Here is a 22,762-nt window from a genome sequence, read left to right on the forward strand (position 1 = left end):
CGCGCGCGGCGCCCCCTCCCTCCCGGCGCGCGGGCCGGGGCCGAGGGGAGGCCCCTCCCCCGCAGCGAGGCGGCGCCGCCGACCCGGGAGCGGAGCAGGACGGGCCGCCGGGGCCGATGGCGGGGGACGAGCGGGGCCCGCGCGGACGGGTGACGGTGGGGGACGGGCCGGGACGGGCGCGGCGGGGAAGAGGGCGGGGGGGCGGTGGCGGCGCCGTTTTACCGCCGCGTCACTGCCCCCTCCGCCCGCCGCCGTCATGGCGACGGGGGAGCGGCCGCCACGTGACCGGGGCGGGGGGCGGGAGGGGCGCCGGCGCCACGTGACGGCCGGGGACGCGCGGCGTCGGCGCCGCTCCCGTGTCACGTGGCGCGGGCCCCGCCCCCGGCGCCCCGCGGCCCGTTCCGGTCACGTGCCCGCCCCGCCCGCCCCATGGCCCCGGCGGCGGCCGCGGCCCGACCCCCGTAGCGCCGCTCCCGCTCGGAGCAGCTCCTGGCGCCGCTCGCACGGTAAGAGCCGCCGGCGCGGGGCGCGGGGGAACGGTGGCGCCGGGCAGGCCGCGGGCCCCGCTCCGCCTCACGGCCGCGTTGGCCCGGCGATCCGTCCCCGGGGGCGGCGGGACCGCGTCGCGATAGTGCCGCGGCGGCCTTTGGCCTTCTGCGCTTCCTCCCTGCCCGGCGGGCGTGTGACGGCGGCCGGGCCGGAGCTGCGGTGAGGGAAGGGACGAAAGGGGCGGTGGCACCGCCGATCTGCGCTCCCCGGGGCCGCGGGGGATGGCGGCCGGGGGCACCGGGCTTCGCCGCGGCGCTTGGCCCGGCTGCGGGCGGCAGACAAAGAGGTGCCCTGGCAGTGTCTTCCCCGCCTGCTGCCGGGGGGGCCGGTGGCCAGGTAGACCCCACCGGGACAGTGCGGGTGTCCTCGGGCCCGTCTCGTCGCAGGCTGACATCCCTCGCGGAGCGTGGGTGATGCGGATCGGGGGAAGGCCGGGCTGGCCCCTGAGGACCGTGGATCCCCCCCGCCGTGCCCGGGACAAGCGGCACTGCTGCCATCTCTCCATCTAGCCGAGCTGTGACCCGCTGACAGAGCTCTGCCACCCGTCGGGGTGCTGCTTTGCCCGCTCCCGGACCTGGCAGCGTCCCTGTACCGCTGCGGGTCAGGCTGGGCCATTGGCACAGATATACCATGATTCTGCTGTTGCCCGCAGGGAGCGGAAGCCTAGCAGCAGCAAGGCCTGCATTGATCTGTCAGAGCTCGCTTGCCAGCCCCTGCCCACCCTGGCCAAGTCAGGATTATTAAAACGTGTAAATGTTTCCTTTATTTCTGCTCAGAACTCGACAAAACCATATGGGAAGAGACTGGAATGAAATGCTGGTAATGGAGAGTGTTCAGAACAGGTGTCATAAGGAACAGAAATGAGAGGTACCTCGTCTTAAAAGTGGTCAGGAAGATTCACGGCAATGGAGGAAGGATAGATGTTGGAATTTGATGGTATTTCCAGAAGCTGTGTTTGCTCCCACAGAGCTGGGAAGGGAGGGCTTATAAGTGGATAAGCCCACAGAACATTTCTTTTGGTCTATGCCAGCACTGAAGCTTCCTGATAGACCTTGCCCATTGTAAACTACAGCTGAAATTAACATCCCCAAGACAGGCTTGATGACAAGTTGTACCTCATGGTTAGGGCTTCTGGTTGGTCCAAGTGCTTTTAGAACTGTTGACCAAACTCTGCTGATGGGGAATTTAAAATAAACTGTCTGATCTTCCTATTCTGGAAGATACTTGAACCAGCAGCTGAAGAACTCTAATGCTGCAGCAGATTAAAATTATCACTTGAAGCTGCAAAATTACAGCATTTCTCTGTGTGCATGCGACAGTTCTTGCCCCCTGGAGCAGCAGTGTCATCATCCACAGTACTGATTCCTGGAAACTTCAGTTGTGAATCGTAGAGGTTATGAGATTTGGGCAGGCACAAGTAGATCATTGATGGCTCTCACTCTGCTGCATAGTAAACCTTACATGTCCAAAAAAGCCAAAAAAAAGGAACCTGAGCTGTGTACTGTGTGTGCTTTGCTTAGCAAGGATGTAGCCTTCCCTGTAGGAGACAGGGAAGGGAATCCTCAAGCAAGATTGCTATTTTAAAATTTTTCCTGTACTTATTGTTACAAGAAGCCATTTTGTTTCCATTAGTGACAGACGGTAACCTTCCTAAATCCCTGTTAAGAGGTTTTTTTTATTCTTTCTGATGTACTGTTCAAAATACAGCTCAGGGTTTTCTCCATTTTGGGTAATGCTTACTGTGCTTGTGAGTTGTATCATCCCACTGCCACCATAAATTACTGCAGGAAAAAGGAAGCACAGCAGTGACAGAAAGAAGAACAGCATGAGCCAGTGTGCTCACCCTCCCAGAAGGTGGAATTAGCCACTTGTGGGATAATTGTGCTCTCACAGATTGCACACTGCAGGGTACTAGAACGGCTCTAAAGGAGAAGTTAGTAGCTGCTGATTCTTTGCTTCTGTAGTTGAAAGACTGGGTGTAGGTAGGTGAAATGGCGTGGTAGAAAAGCAGAGCAACTGGCATCAGAATGAGCCTGACTGTGGAAATGCTTTCCTTTTTCTTCCTGTTCTGTCCAAGTTTAATGCCTTTGCATTCTGTGGCTTTGGCTCCACTGTATTGGCTAATAATGACCTTAAAGGACTATAAAGTAACAAAGGGAGAAAAACATCAAAATCCCTAGTCTTGCACATGGTGAGGTTTCCAGTCTCTGAGAGTCTGTGGCCAGCTGCCTTTTTCCAGTAAGGATAAGGTGCTGATGAGACTGCAGACCTGCAACAGGAAACTACATAAAATGGTTGTGTGAATAGCACTGAACAGGAATAATGCTGCTGGGAGACTGTAATGGATTATGCTAGGGAACAGTCCTGAAATCATGCCATGCAGTTTTCTTTGAGAAAGAAGTATTACCAAGGATGCTCTGAATGTGGCACAGCATGTTCTAGTGACTGCTGCAGTGGTGCTGATATGAAACACCACATTCAGCTCAGCATGACTGAACTCTTTGGCAAAGCTTCGGATGGCTGGAATGGTGAAGGAGCAAAGCGTAAGTGCAGAGCCTTTTTGCCATTAAGTCTTTCCATCTAGTATTTTACTTAACTCATTTGCACAGGAGCTTGTAAGACTTCTGCTGAAGAGAATGCTATGCTACTGTCCAAATTGTCAGAATAAAATATCCTATCTTGCTGCTGTTTGGTGTTTTGTTGTTTCTTGTTTTTATTTAAGGAAAAAGGTGAATTTAAATGCTTAGAACTACCATTTTGTGATACCTACCAGTAGTGTGATAGCTGATGTAGTCTGAAGTTTGGCATGGGTACCAGCAAATACTACAGGTATTCTAAAGCACATGAACCATCCATATAAGCATTGAAAAATATTATTTTGTATATCAGTAGTAAAGTTTATGATACACAGAATACAGCAATTGGACATACTAAACATTTTCAGCAAACTTACCAAAGATGTACATTTTTGATAAGTGTACAACAGTACGTTTGACAGAGTGTAGTAATACTTGCCCTATCCTTTATCTCTTGAAAAATTTAAGGCTGTAGGGTGAAGCTGGAGAGAGGAATGATAGTGACTGCTGGGGAGAACAATGCAGCAAGTATCCAAAGGCTTGTTGCTTTGAGACTGCTGACAGAATTATCATTGTGCTGTAGTACGTATAACATTAGTTCCTCAGACTTCAGAGGAGAGGGACTGGCCAGCTGCAGTCAAATGTACAAAACATTGTTCAAGCCTTGGGCAAAACCCACCACAATAAGAACAGCCCAGTCTTACTGGGCTACCTTATCTTTAGCACAGCAAACTGAAAATCCATGATTTTTCACATACCTTGTACCCTTTTCTGAAATGACTTAGCATCTGCCATTCCCACTGAAGAAGGGAATTGCTGCCAAAGCCAGAGTAGATTTGGAATTTGTCATTGCTTAGCTTCAGTATTCTTCTGAACTTGAAAAACCAGTAAAGGAACAGTAAAACAGGAAAATTTAGTTATCAGTTTAAATGTAAGATTTGTGGGTCTTTACTGGAGCAAAAGCAGTATCAGCAATATAATTAAATTAATTATTTAGGTAACTGGGAGTATTTTGTTTAAATGAATTTGCTGATTGTACTGAAAGAGGGGAGTGTGTTTATCTGAAATACTCCCAAAATCATATAGGCTTGAACAAGTAAAAGTGGGCTGTAATACTTTAATATAGATAGGAGTAGTGAAAGAGTTACAGCAAAAATAATTACAGCTAATCAGCTCAGCTGTATGTTTTTAATAGCTCATTGTAGCCACAATGGCAACGTCATCTGAAGAAGTGTTGCTGATAGTGAAGAAGGTGCGTCAGAAGAAGCAGGATGGAGCTCTGTACCTGATGGCTGAACGCATTGCGTGGGCACCCGAGGGCAAGGACCGCTTCACTGTCAGCCACATGTATGCAGACATCAAATGTGAGTGCACACTGCTCCTGTTGCAGTCAGCAGTATTGCCCTGGATATGTAAATATAGCACAAAGTTCACGTGCCATGTAACGCTGGGTCTAAGTGAGAAAGATTGCAAAGGTGTGGTGCTCTGGCCGGGCTACTCTGTAGCAGCAGAGATCAGGACTGTGGTGAAGTATCACCAGCTTAAGGATGCTACCACAGAACTTCTGTAGCCTTCAGATATTAACTTACACTGCATTTACTATTAACTTTGATAAACTTCTACAATAAATTGAACAGAAAAATAACCTGTGCCATATGCTTGTAGAGGGAAGGGTGGGAGGAGGATCAAGGACGCATATAGGATTTTCAGTCTAACACAGAAACTATCTGGCGTGTCATCTGTTTAACTCAGTATTTAAAGCTGTTTCAATTTTCATATAAAATGAACTCTGTTTTATTTTCATCCAACAGACCATAGCTTCAGAAGTGTCAGCTTCTGTAGTTTGGCCTAGCTGGTAACATTCCGAATAAGCATTTGCTGTTGCAACAGCAGAGTACTTGCAAGTCAAAACTAAACAGTAAATGTCTATAGCATGCTGCCTTTCTGGCTGCAATTAGTGCTCATATTTCATGTGCTGTAATGCCAAAGAAGGAATAAAAAGTAAGTTGTATGCGTCACTTGGTAATGGTTTAGTGATTATTGCTGTTTAAAGTCACATACAAGTACTGCAGCATGATCAAAAGTGTACGATGAATCAGAACTAAGATGCTTTTTTTTTAAATATAAATGTGATAAGAAGTTTAAAAGCCCTGTTCACCTATAATAATCAACTTTGTGAAGGTTTTATTTAGCTATTAACTTACACTTAAGCAGCTTGTATTTTAAATATGTACATGTATAGGCATTGAAGTATTTTTAACTTAGGTGAAAAATGCTTTTTGTCATCTGAAATAAAAAAAGGCTGAGATGTATTTGTAAATTTGTAATAGAGATGATGATTTAGTATTGATATCTGGTTCCTGTCTCCCACTTGCACTGGAGAAAGGGCTGATATTAAAAGTTAGGTTAGTGCCATTTGCAGTGCTTCACTAAAGTCAGTATAGCAACAGTCCATAAGCATTGCTGTCCCAGGCTCTGCTCCCTCTGGTTATGAGGATGGAAGCAGGAATTAGGTTTTTCTTGTGAGTCATGAGGGTGTAGTAGTACCTTGGAGGCATTGGTGGTTGACTTGGGGAGCAGTAGTGGCTAACTGCACTTAGCTCACCACTGGAAACTGGGATCCAGATGTGCTGTTACCCACCCTGCCTCTGCTTTCCTACCGCTGTCCTTCCGTGGGAGCTGGGCCAGCTGGAAAGACAAAAGGGGGTGCTTTTCAGTGGGTCAGTTCCTTGGTTCAGCTTGCTGCACAAACAGTAGCAATCATACAAGAAATGCAGCAGGAAGAAGTGGAAAGGGGGAATGAGGTCACCTTTCAGCAGCAGCCTGGATTGGTTCCAGGTTAAAACGTCCAGGTGATGACAACCTCATTTGCAGCAGTTTTCTATGGATGCTGTGGGGAATGCAAAGATGAATCAGGACTCCTGAGCAGGAGCTGAAGGATATTGAGCAACAGGCTGCTACTCTCTGTGTCTTGTATTTTAGAGTGGACAAGGTGCAGGATTCAAACTAATTCAAGGGGAAGACTGACTGTTCCACTTTCATGGCTGCAATTCACACACAGGATAATGGTATTTAATTGGATGATGAGGATAACTGCTTATAAGCAAATACTCTAGGGAAGACAGTTTCTCGTATAAGCTTACTGTCTGTCTCTCTGCAATCTAGGCCAGAAAATCAGTCCAGAAGGTAAAGCTAAAATTCAGCTGCAGCTGGTATTGCATGCAGGGGACACAACCAACTTCCACTTCTCCAATGAAAGCACAGCAGTCAAGGAGCGAGATGCGGTCAAGGATCTTCTTCAACAACTGTTGCCCAAGTTCAAAAGGAAAGCTAATAAAGAACTTGAGGAGAAGAACAGGTAAAGGGAAAGGAGCCTAAAAGTTCATTGTTTGTTTTCTTCTAGTTGTTAGCTAACTATCATATATTTCTGTTAACAGTTGTTGTTATTTCAACATCATGCATGGTACAGCATTTGTTTCCCTAGTAAAAATCTCCCTGCTTTCAATTTCAAGGCAGTTCCTTGAGACTTACATAACTGTCACATGTTGAGACAACACTTGTGTGCTTAGTGACACGTTCTTGAGGTGTAAAGGCAGCCAGTCTGGCTGCCACCCGGTCTTCCTTATCCATAGCTATGAGAAGAGAGCACCCAACAGGCAGTCTGTCTCTTTAGTCTTCTTAAATATATATGTATCAGTTAGAAAAGCTGCTTGAAAAAATTTTTTTTCTTTTCCAAAAATTTTGTGGAGCCTGGTGGGGTTTTTTTTCCTCCCCATAGAACCTCTTCCCCCTCAAGTCAAGACTACTAAATTGTTAGGTATTTTCATGCATCTCACTTGAGATGCTGCAGTTTGTTACTTGGCATACAGGATGTTTATTCTAAGGAATGTTTTGAGAAGATGTTGAGGACCTAAGTCCTTTTCCCAGATGGGCTCTTGAGATACATTTCCGTTCCTTTGAAATGTTTGTGTTAAATCACTCCCTGTGGCCACAGAGCTCCCTTCTCTGCATCTCCCCCAATGAATTTCACTTCATTCTAGTGTCTGCTGTGAATCCTCTGTCTGATGGCTTCCATTTCCAAAGACTGTTCTGGCTTTCAACATAGCTAAGTTAAAGCTAGATTTTTCAAAACATGAGAGCATTGCCTCGTGGGATAGACTGGATCTTAACAAGGTGATTTCCCAGCAGAAGGGCAAGAGCCCTTGTGCTGGAGCTGTGACACAGTCAGGATTAACTGGTTCCAGTACTGCAGCAAACACTAGGGTCTGCATCAGTGTAGCCTGCTTTGGCACTGTTCCCATACTTATTTCTTTATGCTATGTGCCTTATTTCTGACAGTATTGGTGCTGAGAACATGGGCAGTCTTAGCTCTGAATCTTTGCCTCCTTAGATGGAGTTTTACAGCATCACACCATGCAGTATCAAGAGCTTTTCTAGTTACTGAAAACCCAGAATCCCTGCACATACTCAGACATAGTGTGTTCTCTTGATTAGAAGTCCAAGTCTAGTGATGGGGCTTCATTAGCTTAATTGCAACAGATAAGGCAAAAAAGATTCAGCCTGTTCTGGAAGGGTACAACATCCACAGTCCCTGCAGCACTTCCTCCATTTATTGATATGTGCGAGTTGGGTACGTACCAAAATTCCTAGCTTTATTTCAATAACCAGAATAACAGACTGCTTTCTGCTGCACTAATTTGTAAGAATCGCTACTAATCCATACTTGTGACAATAAGAAAAACTGGAGAAGCTCTGGTGGTTAAAACATAATAGGGATAGCCTGCCACAAAGCTTTCATTTCCACCTCATCCTACTTCATCCTTAGAGCAGCTAAAGACTTTTGTTTTGTCCAGATTGCAGTTTATCCATGTTCTTCCCTAGACCATGTACTTACGTATCCATAAGACTGATTTTTTCGTTGTGTGCAATTGATCAAGACCCTGAGGTACATGCTAAAGATTGGTGAGGTTATTGGTGGATTGTGAACACATATGCACGTGTCCCTGAAAATAGCCCAGTGGGTTTCTAATAAGGTACACAGCTGTAAAAACAGCTGCTTAAACATTAGTGAAGATTCAGGTGTGCAGTCCTTGCATTTTGGGTAGTAAGAGTGATAACTTCTGTAAACATTGCTCCCTGGTGGAAGCAGTGACACGGAATGTGTCTCACACTTGTGCTGTGATTATGTGATGAAGATCCTACTGTCACCACAGAAACATAAATGAATAACCATCTCAGGGTAATGTGTTTCAAGGAATCTTATCCCATAGATATTTTGTGATCTATACTCTTGCACTAGAGTAGAGATCCATAGCTACTGAATTTTAAGGTCTTAAACCAAGAATTGGACAGTGCTGAAACCTCCTTCTTTTCTCATCATACTTTTGTTATGGAACAGCAAGAAAATTTGCTGTGCTTTTACAGTTGAGGAGATTCCAGTCCTGGTGTGTGAAGACACAAAAGCACCACAGAATATTTTAGGACAAGACATGAATCCCACATTAACTTTTTCTTAGACATTACTGTTTTCTAACATTCAGTGTTAACATCTATTTCTTAAGTCTTTTCAGACAAACAGTGCTATTGCATTGGTTGTTTACATAGTCTTGTTAAGAAAGGCACAGCATTTTGAAAGAAAAGATGGTTTCTGTTCCTTTTGTGAACTCGTGTTAGTTGTGGAAATACTAGTAATTTATTCTACAGTGTTTCAATTCTATTCAATACATTCTTTTACCAGAATGCTGCAAGAAGATCCTGTTTTGTTTCAGCTCTATAAAGACCTTGTTGTGAGCCAAGTAATCAGTGCTGAAGAATTCTGGGCCAACCGTTTAAGCCTGAATGCAGGGGATAATTCTGCAGCACCTAGTAAGCAGGATGTGGGCATCTCTGCAGCATTCCTGGTACGTTGAACCTCTAACTTACAGGATTTTAGAGCAAACAAATTGGGGAAAGTGAGAGTTCTGCTCATGCACTTTATTCCCATATACATGAATTTTGTACTTTTCTGGTTCCTCAGCATCTCTGCGCTATTCCAAGTGTAAAGGAGAAAAAAAACAATTTCCTGCTAATCTGCAACCTCAAAGTTTTGTCAGTTTAAGATGCCCAATTTGAACTTTAAATTGCCAATAGGCAGATGATGTTTGTACTGCTGCTCTGCCTCCCGTAAAACAGGAGTGACGTGAATATATGGTCACTAGATTAGACTGTATTAGCTTAATAAGTTAAAGAGCATATCTGTGGCAGCATTGACATGCATAAATGAACCCTTCCACCTAAGGGTTTTATTTCCTTCCCAGTTTTTTAAACCAATACATGCTTTCAGCTACTTGAAGAACAACTTGTGTGTCTGAAACCTGATTTTCTCTCTCTTTTTCTCTAACTTTCAGTTATTTTACCCATTTGTGGAAACCATGCTTCAGTAGTTTCAGTGCAGTCTAAAAGTAATCTAGGTACAACTTCAGATTCCTCACACGGAGACATGGGTCTACTTCTGCAACAAAATTCACAGATAGGACTCTTTAGATGGAATCCCACTTTCACCTTTGTAATGACTGTGCTCTTAGTGGGTTTGGGAGAGAAAGAGGAGGTAGGAATTGTTTTAATTTAGCTGCTGTAAAACCACTTGGTTTTTTCCCCCTCCTTGGAAATACCCGAATCAGTTGCCAAACAAATTTGATTGCTGATTTCCTCCCATTATTTTTACACCTTAATATTAAAAAAAGAAATCACAATGAAAAGTAAACCCACCAAACCTTCAAAACTGAAGCGTTCTTAAAATAACTGGTTGTGCTTGTGTCCTCTGCATTTCTGAAGAAGAAATCTTCAGATATTTGTGTTTCCTAATTCAGGTTAAACCTGACTGGCTCTCCTGAGAATGAGTGCTTCCCTGGGAAGAAGATGGTACAAAAGCTAGACTTGAAGTACACAGGAAAAGGAGGAAAAGGCAGCAGCCTGTGCCATCATGTACTTTTCCTGTTTCTGAGAGCTGGATGGAGCACTTCCCTCCTCCAGAGCTTCCTAAAGAGATCACTGAGATTTAAGTTCAAAGTTCTTCTAAGCTAACACTGAAGCTTTAAATTTAATGTTACTTATCAGTTATACTAAGGTGTTTTTAGTGTATAAGGGAATAAGGTATAAGAGCCATAAATCCTTTTTTTGTCACTTCATTACAGCCACTGATTATTCACTAGCTGAATTGTTGAGTGAACAATAAAACATGAGGCATATACAGTACACTTACCTATTTTTACTTTGACACAAGGATAAGCATAAGTGAATTAAGCATAAATAAATTAAGCTTATCTTGTTTTGACCAATGGAGTGCTCTTTGCTTTCTAAAGCCTGCAATCTGCTTGTTGAATTGTCCCTTAGGTGGCAAGTATAATAAAATAATTCATGTTTGCTCTTTCATTTCTCGTTGCAAAATACCTACGTATGATCAAATATGCTATGGATTACTGGAGGAAGAAGATTATTTTACCTGCAGCAGACCTTGCTTGCAAGATGCCAGTTCTTTTCCTTCTGCAGTCAGAGAAAGCATCCAGACATGACTGTTCTTTCCCCTGTGTGCTTTTCCTTAGGCTGATGTACGGCCTCAGACAGATGGCTGCAACGGGCTGAGGTACAACTTGACTTCGGATATTATTGAATCCATATTTCGGACATACCCTGCAGGTAAGAGCGGTGTTTTACACATCAGACACACCCAATTAAGACTGGTCTTTTTACTGTCTTACTGTGGAAAGACTAAAATGTTAGTCTGAGCCTGTAAGTATAAGGGATCATATCTTCCAGTCCTCTGGATAAATTTCCCTGCCTCATTAGAGGGATGGAAAGAAGCATATTCTTATGTTTCATATATGCATAAAATATGCTTTTGAAATGAAAACTTAATATTTTATTAAATGAAAACATTTTAACTTGTGTTGACTTTTTGTTTTTTAAATTGTGAGTAAATGTTTGATTCCCGTGATACTCTCCTACTCAGTGTTGCAATTGTTACTTTTCATGAAATCACCTTTGGGAGGAAAAGAACCTGATTCCCATCATTTCCCCTGCACTATAATGAACATTGATTCATTCTGGCCCCTAGTATGGGGGTAATTTAAGAGTGTTGAGGCCAGTGTTACATGCACTTTTCAAAACTTTACAGGCCTAAATGAGTACTTGTTTGCTCATGCTTAATACTGCAGTCCCTTCCATTTAATGGGAATGAATGGAGGCAGGCAGAAAGCAAGGAAGCCAGCAAGGAAATGTTGACATAAAATACCCTGTTAAGATTTGTGGAGCAGTTTGTAATCGTTCTGGGTTTCGTTCACAGTAAAAATGAAATATGCAGAGAATGTTCCACATAACATGACCGAGAGGGAATTCTGGACACGATTTTTTCAGTCTCATTATTTTCATCGGGATAGGCTCAACACAGGCTCAAAAGACCTCTTTGCAGAATGTGCCAAACTGGATGAGAAAGGTAAGCTGGTTGTCTCTGAAAGCTACAGATGGTCATAGAAAGTTAGCTACAGCTTTGCCATTCTGAGCACATTTCATAGTGAGAGCATTTCTTGGAACAAATTAACCTTTGGAAAGTGGCAGCACTAGAAATAAGCTTTTACTACTAATTCCATAATATGCTGTCAGTTACTATGGAATAATTTTGTGTACATAACAGGTTTTGTTCTGTGATATGTGCACCATTTACAACAGGTACAGCTTTTGTTATAGATGGGGTTTTAATAAATGGGATCCCTATTGGTCCAAATTGTCCGGAGGAGTTGCCATCCCTGTTCTCTGTCAGTCTTTTTAATCTGAAATGCTAAAGTATTACCTGACTTAAGTTTTTTATGAAGTTTTGAGATAGGTTTGCGATGATACAGAATTGTGGGGAGTTGGGATCACTTACCACCATTCCATAATATGTATTCTGGCTAATGAAAGCATTCTATTAGGAATGCAAAACCCTTCACAAGTCAAAGCTATCACCAGATATAAACTCATACTACCCAGGCAGGGCAGCAAAACAGTGCCAAAATTAGAAGAAGCACAATTGAGGCTTCCCAGCTCCCACTAATAAAAGTGCATCTCAATTTATTTTTTTAATCAGTGTTGAGTGATGTCTAGAAGTTGGTGAAAACTGGGTTAATTAGTAGGAAAATGTTTTAGAGTAACTTCACACATTTATTGCTTATTTTAAATGGAACTTCAAAAAAGGTTTAAAGTTTTAGTCTCAGTGTGATTTGGGCCTGTGCAGAACCTTTGTCTTTTAAAGATTAAATATAACCTAATGATCCCACAATTATTCTATTTGTTTAGATACAGTTTTTCATGGTTTTTTCCTTTGTTTCACACAGGGTTAAAAGCAATGGTGTCTCAAGGAGTGAAAAACCCCCTGATAGATTTAACAGCTTTGGAAGATAAAACATTAGATGAAGTAAGTACTTGGGGGGAAAAAACAGGAAACAAACAAAAAATCCAAAAGAAAACCATACACCTTCCTTAGTTTCATTTAAGGATTAGTGAATCCTTCTTTTAAAATCACTACAAATGCTAATTTTAAAACAAGTCACTCACTAGGCAGTTGGAGTGGTTGGGTACTCAACATTTCTACTGTTGTGTGTGTGTAGGGAAATGGAGACTGTGCCCATGGACCTTTGTGCCTCACATCCACCTTGGTGTGCAGGGTATAAATGCAGGACTTCCCTTCTCTAAAGAATTACTCTTTCATTTGGCTTTTTTGTCTAAACTGCACAAAACAGGAAAAAGTCTTTGATTTGTTCTTACTTTGAACATTGCTACTTGATTTGGCCTAACTGAAGGACACTTCATACAGTTTTCTTTTTTTATCTTTAAATACCTGTCTGTGCTAAAATTATGACTAACTTGAACTACTACCTGCCTCCAAGTACAAGTTAAAACAATTGATGCAATGGTATACCATATTGTGAAGTAATTTAGAGATGTGTTTTTCTGCAGTTGATTTAACTGAAACTGTTGAATTGTAATTAATAATGAAGCTGCATTTCTGCGTTTTTTGGTGGGGTTTTTTGGGGATTTCTTTTTTAATTTTCTTTTTGTGGGAGTTGTTCAAAGCTAGCAGTCTGAAACTGGACCATGAATTTAGGGTAGGTGTGTTTGAACTGCTCTGCAAACTGCCCTGGTTTGCTTTTGAGGCTGGTTAACAGCAAAACTGCCCATGGGGTAAAGTGAGTTGCCTTCAGCCACCCGGCAGGTGGGGAACTCTGTCAACATTAAGGCTTGAGGTTTTTTGAATTTTCTATTGGTATCACATCCTCCTGAGCAGGTGTCATTTAGCCTGTGGGCTGCTGGTGTCCCACAAGATTTTAAAAAGAGGTCAGTAAAACAACTGCTATCTCTTCCTTGCCATCAATGCCTGTGTTTTGCATAAGTGATCCTTAGGGTTTTTTTAAGCTAGTTGTGTTTCTACTTAAATCATGGTTTTAAAAAATTATCTGTATTAGACTTGCTACCTTCTCTCTGACACTTCTAAATTGCAAAGTATTAGCAGAATAAAATAACTGGAGCTTTTTCAAAGTACGTAAGGTGATGGTAGGGCAAAGGTGGAAAATGATGCTCTGGATGATGATGCAGGGGAGGTGGCTTCCTGACTGAAGGGAAAACAGAACTGTCCTGCTGCTCTGGAGGCAGGAGGGAATTAATGTTGTTTTCTTCGTAGGGCTATGGCGTTGCTTCTGTGGCCTCTACATCAAATGCCTCAAAGTCTGCTAGAGAAAGTAGCAATGCTGCCATCATAAAACGCTTTAATCATCACAGTGCCATGGTCCTTGCAGCTGGCCTCAGGAAACAGTAAGTTTCGGTGTTGTGTAAAAGATTTTTGTAGTAAATTTTAAGGAATTTCCAAAACAAAAACACATTTTCAGTTATTCATCCAACCTTTTCTTTAATTTTTTTATATTTTGCTCTAGCAAGGAAAATACCTTTAGGTTCCATTTTACTTTATAGAAGTTTTTCAGAGCTGTTTGAAATGATGACTTATTTTTAGCTGAGTTATCATATAAAGCAGATTAAAAAGGAAAGAATGTTTCTGCCTTAGATCTCTAGCCCTGGTGAAGGCTGCAGAAGTAGTGTTCTGTGTGCTGTGCATAGGTGAGGTCTGGTGCAGGCAGTTGCTATTTCCTGCCTTCCAGGAGCAGGTCTGGCTGGGGCAACCTACAGTGTGGCATAGGTGGATCAGATGAAGGACTCCTCAGGTGCAGTACCCTGCCCCTGACCAAAAACATTTATAGGTCATCTGCTCTACAACTGCTTTATGGACAACCAGCAAGGATTACTACTCTACCCAAATCCTACAGACCTGAACTGTGAGAGGTCTTAGTTAACACTTCCTTCTGGTTAGCTGGGCTCCCTCACATTGTTCTTTGGTTTTGCAAAAATTGAACACTGCACCTTAAGCAATCTCTTCTGGGCAATGTGTATTTCTGTTTCTCAGTTCAGAAAGGGACAACAGGATAGCTCTCCTGGAACAGTTGTATTTCAGGGCTCCCACAGCTCTGCTAATACCTGGTTGCATAACTGTGTATACAAAGTGTTTCTAATTTAGCCACGATTTTGCTGTGTCCCACATGCACTGTTGGCATGCTGCTATTTCTGAAGAGAGGGACAAGCACTTTCTTCTGCTGTTGAATTTCCCCCATGACAAACGGGGTTAATGTGAGCAGTGGTTCCTTCTGTCTACATCAGCTGCTAGAAATTAAGACATAAGAGGAAAAAAAGTATGTGAACAGGCATATAAAGTCTTTGAAACAGATGTATTTACTTTGTGTCTAGCTTGTATCTTAAGTTTCCTGTGAGGTGAATTCTTCTTAATGCTGTTTCTCTATTTTAAGAGAAGCACAAAATGACCATTACAGTGAGACCAGCAGTACGGACGGAAACTCCAGGGATTCAGATTTCTTTCAGCCACCACTGAAAAAGGTATAAAGTTAGCTGATGTGATTCTGATTGAATGGAACTGGAAGCTCTGTCTCAAAAAATTGCTGAAAGTTCCTTACTTGTTTTATGACACATCTGAAATGAAACTTTTAGCCTGGTTTAGAAGTATATAGAATAACAACCTGACTGTCTATAAGAAGCCTTGTACCTCTGTTAGTAAAAACAAATAGACTACATATTGAAGTGTTGTGCTGTTTATCTCTTCAGTAGTGCCCAGTGCAAGTAAAAAATTCTAAGATGCTTCAGATTGGACCCAGAAATCTGGTTCTTCGCATTTGCTGCAGTTCTGGTTTTGGCCCCCTTCCTTTTGTTTTTCTTTCAAATGCCCAAAAACTTCTAGAGAACATCCATCAGAAAAAGATACTGTTGTTGAAGCACTAATATTAACCTGTCAAGTGTGTTGTTTGTAGAGGGGATGATGAAACTGGCATATGACAGCGTTCATCTTAGAAGCTGAAGTGAGGTTGAGCTAAAAGTCTAGTGATACCTGGTGCAATGAAATACAGGGCAACAGCCTGGTCTAGACTAATCAGATCAGCTCATAAAGTGGAAGAGAGTACTGTAATTGCTATAAAACTGAATTGAATACTTTTCCTGGAGTTGACAGCCTAATCAGAAAATGTCAGAGGGACTCAAAACTTTGCTGTATTGTGAGAAAACCTTTTAGAATACATGTGTTGTTAAATGTTGGGGTAGTCTTTGACTTTCCCCAAAAGCTGCAAGTTCTACTGGGCAGAAAATGATATAGCAAGACTAGAAGAAATGTGATGAAAAGGGGAGTGAAAGAGTAGCAGGAGAATAGGAGACTTCAGAAATAATTTTGTCATTGTATGAAGTCTGATACCACTGTGCTGCTACCTCTCACTGCTAATACTGCACAGCTCTGCTGTCACCAGGTAGCTTGGGGTCATTACTTTGGTTTTAGTCTTAGACTCCTGTACACCAGCTATTAAATCATTACTATTTCTGCTAATCTGGTGTTAGGTGCACATAAATAGAGAGCACAAATGATTATCTATGTACAGCAGAACACTTTTTGGAAGTGGCAGGGACTGCCAAGTTTCAGACAGAATCTGGAGAAAAAGTGATGGTGCCAAGACTTGCAAATGGCACATCCTGAGCAATATTGGGCATCACTCCCTCTGGAGGGTGGGCATGAGTCATTCCATACCTGGGTTTTCTTTAAGGTTTTAGTAACCCTCCAGCTCAGACTTGGTGAACCAAGTATGGATGTATGGAATTGCCTTCATTAGTAATGTGTATCATTATTTGGCTCATTTTAGGTAAAACTGCAGGAGGCCATTGAATATGAAGATTTATCAAAGAATAATAGTGTTAAAACTATTGCACTAAACTTAAAGAAGTCTGATAGGTAAGTTAAAATATGCTCAGCTCTTTCAGCAGAGCCAGTTTATCAGGGGTTTCATCACAGCCCACACAGGACCAGCTGATTTAGTCCCTGCTGTGCCACACTCAGGTGTATTACAACTAAGTTTCAAAATCTTATATGAGCTTTTATACAAAACAATTTCCAAATGATTCCCTCTTAAATTTGTATTTTTATTCCTCAGGATGGTTGGGGTAGGAAGAGACATCTGGAGATCATCTAGTCCAGTGCCCCTGTTAAACTCTATCTGCTTTTTCAGAGAGCTGAGTCTCTGTAAGCTGACCTGAATGACCTTGACATGTAATTTCTGTGAAAGCCTAACAGACCTCTGTTCACAGTTCAGCACTTCATTGCAGCTTTCAGTGGAAAAATATGTCATATATGAAAATATATACAATTCCAAGAAAAATCCACTCCCAGGAAAAAAGTGCAGTTGGGATAGTTTGGACTCCTCACTGGTCTAGGATGTTTCTAGTAGTAGTGCTCTTGTTTTCTAGACTTTTGAGTTTGAGAACCATAGAGGTAACTTCAGAAAAGGAGCAATGCTACCAGAAAGAGAACAGTTCCACATGTGCACCTAACTTCATTTAGCTTAGTTTCAGTTGAAAATGATGTGAATTGCTCCATTTTAATAATACTTCCAGAATCTGGTGGCAGTGGTAGCTTTACATTGGCAAAATAATGATCTTAGATTCCGCAAGAGAAGCTCTTCTTTTGCTACCATACCATCCCTAAGCCAGCCTCTTCCCATGTGGCAGTATATTGTACTCTGTCAATAAATAAATTAGTGTCAACAGTTGAAAGTATCTAAAATTAGAAACATTTGAAGAACTGTCCAGGAGTTTGCTCTCTTGCTTTAACAACACTCTTACTAATAACACTTTTCCCTTTTCTCACTTCACAGGTATTACCATGGTCCTACTCCAATTCAATCACAGCAATATGCAACCAGTCAGGATATAATTAATTCATTTCATAGTATTAGACAAGAAATGGAAGCATATGTACCCAAACTAACTCAGGTATGGAAGAAAATTTTTAAAATGCCCCTCTTAATCTTACCTTAGCATCTTGCTTTCTATACAGTTTTGTGTCTCATGTCTATTGGAGTTTTAATTTTACATGGTAAACTTAAATTATCTCCAGTTTCTGTTGCCTGATTTATTTTACAGGTTTAGGGGATACCTTTGAGCTGTTATGTTTAAAATCTACACAATAGGAAACTGAGTCATTGCTGATGCTCAGTTATATTCTTCTGTTCCTGCTTTCTTTTGAGGAAATGGTAAAGCTATAAGGTAGTAAAGCAGGACAGTTATGCACAGGCCAGTGTATTGATCCCAGCCTCAGAAGTTTAGGTTACAGTGAGCAGGTTTTTAACTGAACTGGTCTTTTGCTCCTAAATGCACCGGGACTGTGAGTCTGCTGTGGGCTGCACAGAAGCTCTGTGCTGGCACCGGAGGGCAGCAGAGCCCTGAGGCCAATCTCCCCAGTCACTATCTGAACTCTGTTTGTAAACCTAGTTTGGCCCTAAGTAAAGCAGCCACAACTCTGCTACGCTTCAGCATAGTAATTCTCTTATTTCAGAGTTAAGTGCACAGACAGTTAATGGTGTAGGTAAAGAAAAGGGTTGTTTTTCCATAATTAATTGGAGAGTTTTCACTGCAAACAAGCTATAGCACTTAAAGGCACTGTACCTAATTCTGAAGAAGAGCTGAACCTGAACTTCATTGTATCTGTTCAACTAATCTTATTTTTAAAAGAATTTATTGGAAAAAGTGACCTGAGATACTTGTTCCCTTTCTCTCCAGGTTCTTTCAAGTGGTGATGCTGCCAGCACTATTGCAGTCCTGTCACCTGGAGGAGCACTTATGCAGGGTGGAACACAGCAAGCCATAAACCGTAAGGATTTGGGATGTCTAATGCTTTAATCGTGTCCTGATGCATTGCACAGCACTGGCTGGCTTGCTGTTTCATCTCTCCCTTAGAATGTGTTACAGTGATAAAGGAAATTATGGAAACATGTAGCTGGAATAGTACTGGGTTACAGCAACAAAAGAAAAGCAGCAACCCAGCCACACCATGGGGGTGGTAATGGCTACACCAGTGCTGAGGCAAGTGAATGAGAGAACATTTTACACAGCAAGTAATGAAGGAAACACCTGATAGATTCTAAATTATCTTACTGGGTTTTACTTGTTCAGGATTTCTGATTTTTTTCCTGGATTGTAGAAAATACATACTCTTGTGAAAACTCTGAGGAAGCAAGGCCTAGATAATTGTCTGAAACTAAGTTTTTTGCAGCCTGCATTTAAGATCCACAGATTGCTGTGAAAAAAAGGCAGCTTCCTTGTAGACTGCAAGGGCAAATCAGCCAGCCTCTCCTTCTCACACCTCCATTCAACCACTCCTTTCTCTGTTGTCACATTGCTGCCACTTCGAGTTCCTGTCTCTGTAGTCTCACAGCAGATGAATTCCTGTTCTCAGGATTTATAACAGTTTGCCAGTTTATCTTGTGTAACTTGGTCTGAAAAGCAGCAGAAATTAATTCAGACAGCTGAAAAAGCAAGTATGAGTTCTTTATGGTACTGAAAGTAAAGGAGTCAGCAAGCAGTGGTGAGGCTTTCTTACCCGTCCTGGTTGACATATTGGGTGCTACACTTCACCTCTTTGAGCCTGACCACCACTTTTTTTTTTAACAGCCTCATCCTGACATTTGGTATTCACTGTTCAGTTCACTGCGCTCATCCTCAGTGACTACTTGTACTTTTTGTTTGGGTTTTTACAGTTATGGCTCTTTCGTTGTTCTATGAACCCTGTCACTCTTTCTTCTTTAAGAGTACCTGGGACACAGTTCTTTTTTCCTGTCTGGATTTTTCATCTTCCACATGCTATAACCATATTCTTATTGCCAACATAAGACAGAGGGAAAAACTTGCAGTATCCAGAATTCTTAGCACTGTGTTGTGAGGACAGCACAGTGCTGGTGCCAGCAGCAGCACTGCCACACTGTTAGAATAATACAAATACACTGCTTCTAATCCTGGATTAAGTTTGGTATCCATTCTTTGCCTGGCATGGATCTCCCTAAATAATACACAAGCTTCCAAGTGTAGAGCCATAAATAGCAGCTGACCTGATCTAATAGCTGCTGATAGTCTTGATCTAATTGCTGCTGAGGTGTGAGGCGCCTCAGTGGTCCCTCCCAGCCAGCCTTTCTGTGACTGTAGTGGAAGTGTACATTGCTGACCTCCTTCATTAGCCTTACTTCTCATTTTTCATGTGATAGTTTGAATGATGTGAAAAAACCCTTTTTCCTGTTGCAGAGATGGTGCCAAATGACATTCAGTCTGAACTAAAACACTTGTACGTGGCAGTAGGGGAACTGCTACGACACTTCTGGTCCTGCTTCCCTGTTAACACGCCATTCCTAGAAGAAAAGGTAAGGCAGGGCTTCCTCTTATGGGCCTGGTTCTGATGTGGCTAGACCATGGTTTGGAACGGCTGTCATTATTGAAGTACAAGAACTAATGCACATGCTTTAAAGCAGTACAGCACTTACTCATCTCTAGAATTGAAGGTCACAAAATAACATAAAACCCTTTTTTTTCAGCAGTTCTGCTGGTGCTATAAATTAAAATCATCCTTTTCCTTGCCTCCCTGTTAGCTCCCTTTAGGAGCAGTAGCTGTAAGCCAGTTTCAAACAGAATGGTCAGCTCTGTTGCAGCTGCAGGGTTCTCATTCCACTTTAAAACACAAAAACTAAAGCCTCCCTTCCCCAGCTCCAAGAAAAATAACCACTTCAGTGACAGTACAAGTGGAGTTTTCCTTATTCTTCTATCCACTGCAAAAATCACTGTCCTACCTTCAGAACACACACTGCTTTTCAGAACTGAGTTGCCTTCAGGGACAGCCAGATCTATGACTGTAACTATTTTTCTGTTGCTTTTGACCTCACATGGATAACAAAGATTTGCATTTAGATACGCTTCTGTGTCTGCTGCAAAATATGGCCTGAAAATCCACAGTCTTTGCTTGAAGCAAAAAACCATTTTATGAATATCTTTTATCTATTTATAGTGTTTATTAATGAAGTAATAATCAAAATGGCACATTTCACTTTCAGTCGTACTGCACTTATCTCAAAAATAAATACACACCTGAGAAGCGTTAGAGACTGATATTTGAGTAACTTTCCTTCCTCAAGCTACTTGACATACTTGAAGTAGCCCCCAGAATTAGTTATAAGGTGTTCTGTTGGAGAAAAATTTGTTAAAGGAAATGAAACTTCTGTCTTACTATAATTCTTCAGTGTTGTAATACTGGTTTCTGTCTCTCTCAGGTTGTGAAAATGAGGAGCAACTTGGAAAGATTTCAGGTTACAAAGCTCTGCCCATTCCAAGAAAAGATTCGAAGACAATATTTAAGCACAAATGTAAGGGAAAGTACTGTTTAATTATGTGGGCGCATATTAATAATTGCAGTCTTAACTATGAGAGGATGGTAGTTACTTTGTTACTTCTTATCCTAGGGCATCTTAATGGGGTTTTCTGACTAGGAAATGGGCAGAGGGACATTGGGTACACAGTTAAGCAGTCGTCTCTCCCTGTCCAGCTTGCTGAGTGATGCCAGCAACTGACAAGAACTATAAATTGAGATTACCTGAGTGATAGAACAGAAAGGGGAAGTCACATTTCATTTTTCACTTCCACCATGAAGTAGAACTTGAGCAGCTTCAAAACTCTCTGCCCATGTCAGATGTGAAGTGGTGGTCACGGACTAAATACCAGAACAGACAGCACAATGGGGTGTCACTTCCCCATGAGCTTTCAGCTCAGCAGCTCTCTGCACTGCTCCCTCTGTGGATATTTTGCAACAGAGCCTCAAGGTCCTTTCTGTGATTTTAGCAAGATTACTCATAGTGAATAAAAGGAAGAATCCACCTGAAAGGGAGGGAAGGGGATCTGTTTTCCAGCAGCTGGGACAATGTCTTTCCCTCTCTTTCAGTTGATAAGTCATATAGAAGAGATGCTGCAGACGGCCTACAATAAGTTCCACACGTGGCAGTCCCGGCGCATGCTGAAGAAGACGTGAGGGCGCATCCTGTACAGGTCTGAGAGCAAAGCCTGCAATAGGGTAGGACTACAGCCTAGGTATGTGCAGATCTTAGAGTTGTTGCAGGAAGACCTGCAAGCTGTGGACTTCTGGAAACGATGCTAACTGAACTTGCACATTTTTGAAAAAGAACTGAGATTAAACTTGAAAACTGGGGAGAAAAACAAGGAAGAACCAAAATGGAAGAGCTGAGGCGCAAAAATATTTAAAAGACACTGTTTACTGCAGTTACTCAGGAACTGCTTTTGATTTGCATAAAGAGCTGCTTTCAGAAATAAAACATTTAAAGAGGGTGTATTAATAAAATTTGTTTTTCTGTCTAATTTTTTTTAAGAAGTGTATGGCACAGGGTAGATCTCAAAAGTTTTTCTTCACTGGATTCTGACATTTTCTTGAATTCTGTTTGTACTTTCTGCAACAGTCTTAACAGTGATGTTTTAAAACATAGCTGAGACTGTTTTTGCTTCAAACATCTGGGAGAGTGTAGCTGTCAGAAGACAAGCTCCTGCCATATGTTTCCCCACCAATTGGAAGCAAGAGACATTGCACTGAAAGCTGTTCATGGTCTACAGTTCCTAAAGGTACACAAGGGCAAACTTTTGCCTGAAGTCTTCAATTTTTATGCAAAATTTTTTCAGCCATCAGTTTTGCATGTTTCCTTTTGAGTGCAAGTGTGTGCTACTGCAATCTTTTTTTTTTTTTTTTATGGTGGCATTTGTTCTGAGGAGAGAATGTGTTTTTAAAAATGAAATTAAATAAAGGTTTATACAAAAGAAGTCATTTATTTTCAATTCTTAGGCATTTTTTATTTCTTCTCCTAAATCTGTTTTCCTTCACTCTTCCCTTTTGACTATTACACTCTTTTTGGCGAATTGATAATCATTGCAAAGAGAAAAATGTGTTATTTACACAGTGTCCATAGCTATTGGGAATCTGTGCCATACTTTGTTCTAAACAGAATCAGTTCACGGTTTCAGAACAACTTGTCTTGTATTAAATGTGACTTAAATGCAAAGTAACCCCCTTTTTTAAGAATATATGCAGTTTAATGACAACCTTGTATTTTTTTTGTCACTTTGACTGGACAAAAGCCCAGTATGGGCTACTGAACTTTTTTACTTCAGATTAAATGTGACTGTTAAAGATGCATCTACTACAAAGACAAATCAGA

At 41.9% G+C, this 22,762-nt stretch overlaps 1 protein-coding gene across 5 annotated transcripts; it reads left to right on the top strand.

Annotated features, from left to right (window-relative positions):
• Positions 1-349: 349 nt before the first annotated feature.
• GTF2H1 (general transcription factor IIH subunit 1) lies at positions 350-22,367 on the top strand. Of its 5 annotated transcripts, XM_082283986.1 has the most exons (16): positions 425-506; positions 1,326-3,092; positions 4,321-4,489; positions 6,291-6,483; positions 8,863-9,025; positions 10,706-10,799; positions 11,446-11,595; positions 12,473-12,552; positions 13,816-13,946; positions 14,987-15,074; positions 16,376-16,464; positions 17,384-17,501; positions 18,288-18,378; positions 19,803-19,918; positions 20,819-20,911; positions 21,484-22,367. In XM_082283986.1, exons 2-16 carry the CDS (start codon positions 3,066-3,068, stop codon positions 21,568-21,570), a joined length of 1,689 nt encoding a protein of 562 aa, XP_082140112.1. In that variant the 5' UTR covers positions 425-506; positions 1,326-3,065; the 3' UTR covers positions 21,571-22,367. The 5 variants fall into 5 exon arrangements, with proteins under 5 accessions (XP_082140115.1, XP_082140112.1, XP_082140114.1 ...); XM_082283989.1 differs by lacking the exon at positions 1,326-3,092 and having other exon boundaries at positions 350-506; XM_082283985.1 differs by lacking the exon at positions 425-506 and having other exon boundaries at positions 998-3,092.
• Positions 22,368-22,762: the final 395 nt, after the last annotated feature.

Source organism: Coloeus monedula (genome assembly GCF_965178545.1).
Source record: "Coloeus monedula genome assembly, chromosome: 6".
NCBI classification, from domain to species: Eukaryota; Metazoa; Chordata; class Aves; order Passeriformes; family Corvidae; genus Coloeus; species Coloeus monedula.

What these genes read in the sequence shown, in the direction of transcription:
- GTF2H1 (XM_082283986.1), top strand. Translation starts at nt 3,066, where the DNA reads ATGGCTGGAATGGTGAAGGAGCAAAGC. An exon ending in GAACTTGAGGAGAAGAACAG is followed by an intron (nt 6,484 to 8,862) that starts GTAAAGGGAAAG and finishes TTCTTTTACCAG; the next exon opens with AATGCTGCAAGAAGATCCTG. An exon ending in ATTTCGGACATACCCTGCAG is followed by an intron (nt 10,800 to 11,445) that starts GTAAGAGCGGTG and finishes TTTCGTTCACAG; the next exon opens with TAAAAATGAAATATGCAGAG.